At 39.0% G+C, this 10,406-nt stretch overlaps 1 protein-coding gene across 1 annotated transcript; it reads right to left on the reverse strand.

Annotated features, from left to right (window-relative positions):
- Positions 1-49: 49 nt before the first annotated feature.
- Positions 50-9,956, reverse strand: LOC112451062 (HMG domain-containing protein 4-like). The gene is made up of 5 exons (XM_025009179.2): positions 9,843-9,956; positions 3,287-3,439; positions 2,796-3,152; positions 377-499; positions 50-274 (listed from the first exon to the last, which is right to left on the reverse strand). The coding sequence occupies exons 3-5, from the start codon at positions 3,096-3,098 to the stop codon at positions 230-232; spliced, it is 471 nt and encodes a 156-aa protein (XP_024864947.1). The 5' UTR covers positions 3,099-3,152; positions 3,287-3,439; positions 9,843-9,956; the 3' UTR covers positions 50-229.
- Between the last annotated feature and the right edge of the window lie 450 nt (positions 9,957-10,406).

Here is a 10,406-nt window from a genome sequence, read left to right on the forward strand (position 1 = left end):
TCAATGGCTCTCTTTCACTGCTCAAATAAAACAAGGAACTGGCCTAACAGAGTGTTTAAATACTACGTTTAATCAAATTAAATGCAAAGTACCTAACATGTACGATCAACAAAGATATGTTTACACAAATATAATCTGAAAATAAATAGATTTTACAAGAAAATAACTCATTCTAAAGGTGTTTTTCAGTTCATTTTCCCGTGCAGCCAGTGTGGTCTTCAGTCGTCACCTACAGCCCGGGCATCACATACGCAATGTTCTCCAGAGTGGACGCCTTAAAAAGGGATTAAAGCTGGATTTTTTTTTTTTCCTTCAACGCATAAAAATAACAGACGCACGTGCTTCTTTTGGTGCGTTTGTGCAGTTCGCTGCTCACCAGTGTGTGATCCGCGCCGCCCGTCAGCTCAGGTATCTGCGTTGTGAGGCACATCAGTGGAGCCAGCGCGCACAGCAGGGAGTCCAAGAGCAGAGAGAGGCTGCTCGACACGCACGCCACTTTCTGCAGAGAGGCACAGAGAGGCCGGTGGTGAGGCCGCAAGGTACCCAAGGAAGCAAAAACAAGAATCTGGAAGCTTTAAGGAAGCTGAGAGATCAATGTACCTGTAGTTTTTAATAAACCTTTTGTTAAGAAAAGGGAGTTTCTCACACCTGAGTTTTGTCTGTCCTCTATGATGGAAGTGTAAAAGTATATCACTTGTGATTCCTTTCATAAGTATGCGTGAACTTCAGTAAAACAGGGATTGAATTGCCTCTGAAGCATGTTGTAAATTGGTGCATGGAGACCCATGCACAGATCCAACAAACCTTATCGTCTGGCTTGTAGCTCCCAGTTTTTACATAAAGTTTGACTCAGGATGCTCCATCTGCTCGTTGTAAAGAATAATGTTTTAATCCAATACGCATTAGTTTAGGTTGAATGAGAAGGTGTATTTTATTTATATCTATAAACAAAAAATCCTGTAAAAGAGAGCTCTGTGTAGAACATGATGAAATTAAATTGTTTGCCCAGACTTTTAATAATCATTTCATGTTGGATCATTTTGTACATGTGCAAAACATTTAGACAGTTTATGTGTCAGTAAAGCCTTGCGTCCCCCCCAGGTTGGGAATTAATGCTTTACAATAGACATTTTTTTATTATATTTCAGAGCGAGGCTGCAGGCTGATCAGATGAATCACTTGAATCTTTTAACAGCTGTGGTCAAGAGTCTCTGCAGCTTGTATTTTGTGGGTTGAAAGCTGCAAAGTTTTAATTTTGATCCATGAAACCACAAATCATCTTTCTACTTCGAGTCATATAATGCCAATGACCTGGAGCTCAGAGAAGATAGACACATTTTATCATCTTCAGGTAGAGTTTTAACTTTCAGATGTTTTTTTTTCTCATTTCAAGGACTTAAACTAAAAGTTGACTGTGTTTTTACTGCAGATCACATTCAATCATTACACTGTTTTAGTTACATCCTGCGCATGTCAAATAAAGATGTATTTTTATTTTTTAATATTTGTTTTCTTTAGACGTTGTACCATAGTCACTGATTTAATCATGGCTAAGAAATTTTAATAATAATAATAATAATAATAATAATAATAATAATAATAATAATAATAATAATAATAATAATAATAAAATTAAAAAGTAGATGTTCTGCCAAGTGTATAGTTTATAGTTTTTTGTTGCACCCATCCCATCTTTTATTAAAACAAGCTGCTGACATCAAAGTCAAAACAAATATGAGTTTCTTAAAAAACAATTAGCTTTACCAAATTAAACTTTAACATGTTGTCTTCAAACTATTTAAAAGTAAATGTTGGGTAGAAATTATTTAGCAGTTGTTTGTTTGTTTGTTTACAAGGCCCCCCACCATATCTTTTTTATTATTATTTCAGCTTGGACTATTTTTTACTTTTAGCTTTCAGTTCATTCTTTTTGCAACTCTCAATCACAGTTCAGTTTAGACTGATTAAATTTACTTTATCTAAAACTGTAGCCTTTAACAAAGCTGTAGTAAGATGACATTTCTTTACTCTGGAGTACACCATATCCTGCATGTTTTAGATGCATCTCTGCTTCAACACACCTGATTTAAATTAATGAGTGATTAATAGGTTTCTGCAGAACTTGCAGACCTGCTGAAGAGCAGGGAAACAACTAAAACATGCAGGACAGTGGAGTGGACACCACTGGTGTTGATTCTCAGTCATCCAGGACACAGCAGATCCATCCATCCATTTTCTTTTACCCACTTCTCCTTTTTGGGTCTCGGGGAGATGGTGTCTATCTCCAGCAGTCACTGTACGAAAGGCAGGGGACATTCTGGACAGGTCGCAAGTCCATCACAGAGACAAACAGCCATTCACGCTCTCACTCACACCTAGGGACAATTTGGAGTTACCAATGAACCTAACGTGCATGTTTTTGGTCTGTGGGAAGAAAACCAGATTACACCCATGTGTGCACAGGGAGAACATGTGAACTCCACCCAGAAAGGCCCCAGGCTGGGAAGAGATCCTGTAATCTTCTTGCTGGGAGGCGACAGCTCTAATCACTTCTCCACTAATCCTAATGGTTAGGGTGGCACAGCAAATCCTAAGAGTTTTAAAAGAAAGTGACTGGAATTCCTTTGTTAGGGGAAAAGCTACTTATCCAATCAGATTATCAGCTGAAACTGAACAGTGCAAAGTTTAATTTTTGAAACTCTTAATATGAGTCATCAGGTTTAAAGAGTCAAAATATTGGGAAAATTATTGTGTTAGAATAAATCTTTCTCGTAGACTTCATAATGTTTGCCTACATTTGTTTCCTGAAGATGGCGTCCAATCAGAGACAAGGATTCTCCCAGGAGGTGCAGGTGCGCCGCAGCGCTGACAGGATACTGGTCCGAAGAGGGGGGACTCCTGCACGTGGACCTGAGACAGTCCCAGTCTGAGCTGGTCACACTGCAAGAAGAACCAGACGGACTGCAGGTGTCAGTGATGAAGCTGCGGACCTCAGGACTGACGTCGGCTGGGTCCGAATCAGGATTGGGCAAAGACAGAGAAGTGCCGTCCGAAACGGGTGGAGCAGACGGACCCACAGATCCGTTAACGCCCGCCATGCTGGGCTGGTTCTCTACACACACCCAGTGCTCCAATGTGAGACTTGGACTTCCCTGTCAGAAACACAGGAGAGGAAAAATGTGATGACCGAAAGTGAAATAAGAAAAGTCTTAACTCCAAATAGCTGAACAATGCTACCCTCTACTGTGCAGCAGGAACGCAACAAGTTGTTTTAGATGAAACTCACCACGACAGAGTAAAATTCATTATAATTGCACCGTTTGTCTCGCCTCTTCCTCTCCTGTGAATATCCATCTGTCCTGTGCCACACGAACTGGGTGTGCAGGGAGAGGACAAGACGACTCTGTCCAGTCAGGTTCAGAGTCCCATCCACTATTCCCTAAAATTAAACCACACATATCACATACAATATGCAACATCAACCTGAATGAAATCACCCCATTTTAACTTGTGATGTAAGCCACTGTTTAAAACAAAAACACATAATTTGCCCTAGTTGTTTTATTTACAGATTGTTTTGATTACAACACTAAAGAGCACATATTTCAGGAACACAGGAATAAATTGCACATTTACTATAATTTTAAAAGTTTGATGTGCAAGACAAACCCTGATGTAACGTGCTGGTAATCTTATGTGATTGTTTTTATGAAATAAAATGCTCAATTATGACCCTTTAGACACTGTTTAATAGCAGTGAGCTGCATTAGTAAACTTCCTGCATGATTGTTCGGCGAGCCGTTTGATTCCTGAAAACAAATGTACAGAAGAAATCCGTTGCCATCAAGAAATCACAGCCTCAAACACAATAGCTGGTACACTGCCAATGTTTTGACCTGTACTGCAACATGACTGAGTAAATGCTGTTTAAACTGCTTCTATAAGCACTGGGAAACTAAGAGCCTACCTAACTATTAAAGTGTTCATCAAATATGATTATTAAAGGAATTATTAAAGTATTTGCGATCACAGACTTAAATAAACAGCTGGAATCAGAGAGTGGAAACAACACTGCAAAACAATTTAAACGACAGGCTGTTAACTTAGACTTCACCTGTGAGCAATTAAAGAGGAGAACAAAACTGTTATAACAAAAGAACAGTTTGTATTCACAATGAAAAAGGTGCGGCGTGCAAACTGTCAGCAGAAACAGTTGTCGTAAAAGGAAGTGCACACTTTCAATTCTACGAATTTTACGCAATAAGTCCTAACCAAAACGCGTCTAAGCGATTCCCAATTTTGAAATGAAGGAAATACAGCCTCCAACATCCACACGTGACGCACAGTAATTGGGGAAATTCTTTGTTTTCCTGCGTACTTGACAATAAAGACTGTGCGATCAAATTCCCTTTATCTTTACCAGTCCATTAGGATGGACTGGACTCTACTTTGATCGACCACATACAGGAAATCCTGCACACTGAAATCCAATAGATCGAGTAAAGACAAATCAGATGAGTAAGAGATCAACATGGACGCACACCATTATTTATTTATTAACCTTCGTTTAACCAGGCAAGTCCCATTGAGATCACAGATCTCTGTTTCAAGGGAGGCCTGGGCCTGAAGGCAGCCTAACATGCAGGTTTTTAAGACTGTGGGAGGAAACCGAAGTACCTGGAGAAAACCCACGCAAACACAAGGAGAACATGAAAACTCCACAAAAAAAGGGCCGAGGGTCTTGAACCCAGGACCTTCTTGCTGTGATGCAACAGTGCTAACCACTAATCCGTTGTGCTGCCGTTACCACCTGTACAGCCCTTCACTGACCAATTAGGACAGACTAAAAACATGGTCATGTTTGATAAGTTTTAGGACAACATGTGTGACAAGCACTGCACATGTGCAAGGTTTAAATCAGTGAGTACCTGGTGTCCAACACATTTTTCCATGTTGAAATACCATCCTTCCCCCCAGACCCTAATTTCAGATCATCTCTAGATCTTTGAGCTTGTTTATTTTAAGAGCAGCCGACAGAGAAAATCAGTCATAGGGTGTTAAGTCGAGGTTGGCGGATCTTAATAAAACTTTTCACACATGCATATTTATGTGTAAAATGGCACATTCCAAAGTATTTTCAAAAGTATTACTTTGGTTGCCATGGAAACGAGCTAGGCTGAAAAATTGCCTAAATCAGCATTTTTGGCGTCTCAGACGGTCACATTTTTAACACTTTTCATGTGCAAATTAGAGACAGATTTGCTAGACCTATATATTAATGATACATATCACTGAAATCTGAAAGCTTTATATTTTCAAAAGAGGTGTAGCATATATATGTACTCATTAAGTGTAAAGGCACTATTTGCATTTTAGAAGACTAACTTTATTCAAATTTTACAAATTTGGAAAATTCCAAAAAATGACAATTTTCCTTGCTCTACTGCCAGAGTTTGGACCGAGGTAGGCCATTTTGCTGGCATAAATATGAAAGATGGATTCCTAAACTACACATTTATGGAAAAAAAAATTAATTGACCCATACCCATGGAAAATCTGTGAACAATCCAGTATTAGCGCAAATTCCAATATTGGTAAAATATGAAGAAACTGTAAAAATGGCTTTTTTGAAAAGATCTTCCAGAATGTGAGGATCAACCCATCATCTTGTCATCATATGTCATTTATAGAGTGACCCCTGTAGACCATTATAGCATATTAAAAACTTATTGCAATTTAGTTTCAATACCAATATGTGTCACATACATCTCACCATATTTGGCTGAAATGCAAGTTTCAGTAAATATTGTGAAAATGGCTTTTTTAAAAGAATCTTCCAGAATGTGAGGATCAACCCATCATTTTGTCATCATATATCATTTATAGAGTGACACATGAAAAAATAAAAAAAAGTTATTGCAATTCTATGGCAATACCGATATGTGGCATTGGCCTACACTCAATTTTTATTATCAGGGTACAAAAATTATACAAAAACTGTAAAAATGGTTTAATTTACACACTCCACAGTTAGTGCTGCCAAGGGTAGTCACTAACAAGTAACTACCACCTAAATTTCAAATAAACCTATACAAATCATTATCTAGTGATAACTGCATGATAACTCACAAACTATTGAAATATGGACACTTGCACGTACAAGATGACTGCAGGTCACAATGACAAAGTCAAGAGCAAGTCACCATGCTGCGGTTCATGGTTTACAAAACAGGAATACATGTAAAAACAATTGCACGGGTGGATTGCAGATGACTGTGAAAATTGCGTTTGCAATCGTTCAGTGGCAAAACAGTTTCAGATTCTCTTGAACTGCTACCACACTCGATGGGTGGAAAAAGTCCTGGGATCACGGCAAATGAGCAGCTCATAGTGCCGAGTCCAAATGAATCTGATTCTGAAACAAGAAAATTCTAATCAATCATGACAACTGGTCTCGAGAAAAAACGTATTCCACATTGTAGCTCTAGTTGTTCTTATGTTATCACAATAACTGTTACATGAAAAATGGTTGTAAATCAACTATATGAAGCAATCATTTCAGTATAAATTACTAAATATACTTACAATAATACTTCGAGTCAATTGAAAGTCGTTTCCTATGGTTGAAACTCCCGGTGCATACACTGTTGTTATGACAACACGTGGCGGTAAATGTTTCGTTGAACCGTTTCAACAACAAAAATCCTAGAATGCATCAAATTCTCAAGTTTCAGCCCCCTTTATTGGGGCATTTTCAAAAGGGTCAATTAAATTTTTTTTACACATATAGGAAAATACACTATTTTTCTTATTATCTACTGAATATGAAGTCATCGATTAGGTCCAACCAAACGCCGACAATTTAATTTTTAGTGAAGCGTGTTTTTTAACTAATTTGAGAGATCGAAATAGGACCTTATTTTAAAAATTTGTATTTCATAAAATACCTGTTCCAAAGGCACAGAATGTTCAAAAACACAAAGAAGAGATATGTTTCTTCACAAAACAGTGTTTAAAAAACATTTTAAAAGTATATATATATATATAGTTTTTTTTTCTATGCATTGAAAAGTGCCATTTTTGGTCTTATTAACTTGCTGAATTTGAGGTGCATTTGCCCCCAAAACTCACGGCTGGTTACCATGGCAACCACTTCATATTATGCCAAAAGATTTTGGGAAAGATTAACACTCGCCAAGTACTATTCACACACCCAGTTTCATTAAAATCCATGAGATGTCACTTTCCATGTTTTTTGCAATATGACTGATTTTCTCTGTCAGCTGCTCTTAAACGTCCCAGCACCGGGCATATTATTAGGAAAAGAAGCAGAGAACAGTTCACCAAACTTCTGTTATCTTGGCAATCTAACCACGCTCAAACAGATCCTACAAAGCTCAAAAATCTGACTTTCAGCTCAATATAACTGTGAAGCAGGAATCGTTGCTTCGTAGTACAGCCCTCAGGTGTGTCCAGTAACTGTTTTCACATCAGTCATTGTTTCCCAGCAGAGCCTCCAAGTCCAACGGACCAAAACCTGTAGAAACGTGCGTACGCATCCTTTGTACAAGAGGCCCCGAGTGGGTTTGAACTGAGGAAAGACATCAGCAACAATCTTACAACAGTTAGTGTTACCTCCATTTAGAGCACAACTAGAAAAACAACACAAAACAAGGAGCAGACATCTCATGAAGTTAACCCAAACGTCAGACTGTGCTACGCTCAGGAAAAATAACTAAAAGAGCTACATCTCTATGTCCCCAAGTTTACTGAATGTTAAGCTCCAGGTCAATTGGTACATACGCCAAAGAGTACTTTTATAGCTTTGTTCACCAAATACCCAGTCTTTGTGTTGAGGCAGCTGCCTCGATGGTGGTGATTTCATCTACTGGAGCACACATTTGGAAAGCAATTTGGACCAGATTACTATTACTACTACTCTTCTGTGTCTGGCACAACACAACTGCAGGAGGTGGAGAGATTTCTAAGAAGAGGAATCTTTATTTAGCTGTCAACAAAGTCAAACAAAATGTATTAAATGGCCTGCACTTGTATAGCGCTTTATCTAGTCCAAGGACCACAAAGCGCTTTACACTACAGTCATCCACTGATGGTGGTAAGCTACATTGTAGCGACAGCTGCCATGGGGCAGACTGACAGACGTGAGGCTGCCATCACACCGGCGCCATCAAACCCCAAACAGGGGTTTGAACCGACAACCCTTCGTTACAGGACGAACCACTACCTCCTGAGTCACTGCCACCCCAATTAATGCAAAGTACTATATGTTACCACAGACAGAGCTATCTATACATACTCACTCGATCCAGGGTCACAGAGGTGGTGCCAATAATGAAAAGTGCATATAGTAAGAGTGTGGGTGCAAAATAGTAAGCGTTTTGCATCATATTGGTACAAAGCAGCTGTGCACATTCAGACAACTGTTTTGTTTAATATAACAATTTCTAAAAACAGAAATGGGGTACAATACCTGCACTCTAATTGTTTAGGTTCATGACAGTACAGTAAAATAAAATACAGGTAATTTGGAAGAGTTGGAAGAAGAAAGCCTTTAAAAAGAAGAAAGCTGCTTGCAAACCTAAGAGGCTTTTGGCAAAAACACACAAAGCTCTATTCAGCAAAAACCAAATGTGGTAAATCAGCAGAAAAACTTCATATAAAGTGTCAAACGCAGTAGTAGAAGGTTGACACTGTGGGCGGCACCCTTGACTGCAGCTATTGACTTAACTATAAACTTTTTTTTTTTTTTTTTTTTTTTTACACAAAAGCAGTTTTAAAGATGATATAAAAAGATACATTACTTGAAGATCCACCTGGTTTTTCCACACCCCATCTCTGCATTTTGGCTTAGTTTTTGATAATAATAATAATAACAACAACTAGATGTAATGTGTTTTATCTGATTTTTGCTTGTACAATATACTGTTAAGGACCAGACAATTCTTTCAGATGATTTGCTGCAATTTAAAACAATTGCACAGCTGAAAGAAAGTGTTGTCACGTTTACCACAGCATGCCGCTAATGCTGAAAGATCGTGTTTAAAAGTTGGTCCACCTTGAGTGAGCTCTTGGCGCTGCGTTCCTCAGCATCCAGGTTGGCTTCTTTCAGCTCCTTCACTCACATCAAAAAGCCAAGAAATGCTTCCTGTTCGCCTCCATCCACCAGATACAAACGGCATGAATCAGACGATTAAAAACACTGAACATTATGGCTTTCACAGTCAATGATTTCCATTAAAACACACTGCTGGAACATGCTCCACTCCATTATACTTTTAGACATGTAGACCCATGCACTGGTTATTTTAATATTTTTTAATGCACCTGAATCTAATTAAGATAAACTGCATAAAGTGTGTCTTTTTTTAAGAGCAAGTGACTGATTAACCTTTATTCCTCTGACTTTTAAACTCATATGTATGTGGCAACACCAATAAAATCAAGACACAAAAAAATGCTAACGCTAGAAGTCCATGGTGGAGGCAATGACGTCATTACAAGCTAATGAGGAAACGAAACGAGTTTTTGCCGAAGTTTTAAGGGTTTACTTCGAACGAGGAGCGTGTCTGCGTTCATTGAACCATATTAGGTTAAATAACTATTTGTCTAAAATAGGCAAACAACAAAAAAAAAACGACTTTCAAGTAAAACGAGAGGTTGAAACATGTCGACAAAACGTAAATTAATATGGAAAAAATTAATAAACGGTCAGTTTAATGATTAATATTAACCTTATTTAAAGAAAAAATGGAGTCATGAGCTAATGTTGGTGGTGTTTACAACACGAAGCTCTCAGCTTTCGACAAACACGCTGAACTCACTCTGACGTCGGTCACGTACGGAGAAGTTGCCCACTCACGGTTTGCTTCCTCCCTCCCACTCTGTCTGCTCGAGCGGAGCCGAATTTGCTAACTCACGTTTCCTCCCCCCTCCCGCCCCTGCTGTGCTCGGCTCTGCTCTGCTGAGTCATGTTTCTATGGCGTTATTATTGTGCCACCAAGTTGAGAGCGCAGTGACACTGATTTGAGAGTACAGACTGCTCAACTCTGACAAACTGCTCGCGCTCGGCTTTCTCCGTGCGCGCTCGGCACTCTGCGCGCGCGCTCGGCTCTCTCTGCTTGCACTTGGCTCTGACAAACCGCGCGCGGAGAGAGAGCCGAGCGCGCACGGAGAGAGCCGAGCGCGAGCAGTTTGTCTCCCTCTATTTATACCAGAATGAGTCGAATACAATGACAAGTTTTCATCATCCCCCTGGTGAGAAAACATTTCTTGAAATGAGACAATTTTTTCTTGTTCTAAATCTTTATTGAAGTTCAAAACAAAAGAAGGTACACGTTGTACAACAGCTGAAAATCTGCAGAATTTAACTTGCACAATAACATATG

The sequence above is a fragment of the Kryptolebias marmoratus genome, linkage group LG3 (genome assembly GCF_001649575.2).
Source record: "Kryptolebias marmoratus isolate JLee-2015 linkage group LG3, ASM164957v2, whole genome shotgun sequence".
NCBI classification, from domain to species: Eukaryota; Metazoa; Chordata; class Actinopteri; order Cyprinodontiformes; family Rivulidae; genus Kryptolebias; species Kryptolebias marmoratus.

Bases quoted from the DNA above. Each gene is read 5' to 3' on its own strand.
- LOC112451062 (XM_025009179.2), bottom strand. From the start codon at position 3,098: ATGGCGGGCGTTAACGGATCTGTGGGTCCGTCTGCTCCACCCGTTTCG. The intron at 500-2,795 runs GTAGGCAAACAT...GCCTCTCTGCAG, and splicing joins GCCATCTTCAGGAAACAAAT to AAAGTGGCGTGCGTGTCGAG. The intron at 275-376 runs GTGAGCAGCGAA...TCCCTTTTTAAG, and splicing joins GCGGCGCGGATCACACACTG to GCGTCCACTCTGGAGAACAT.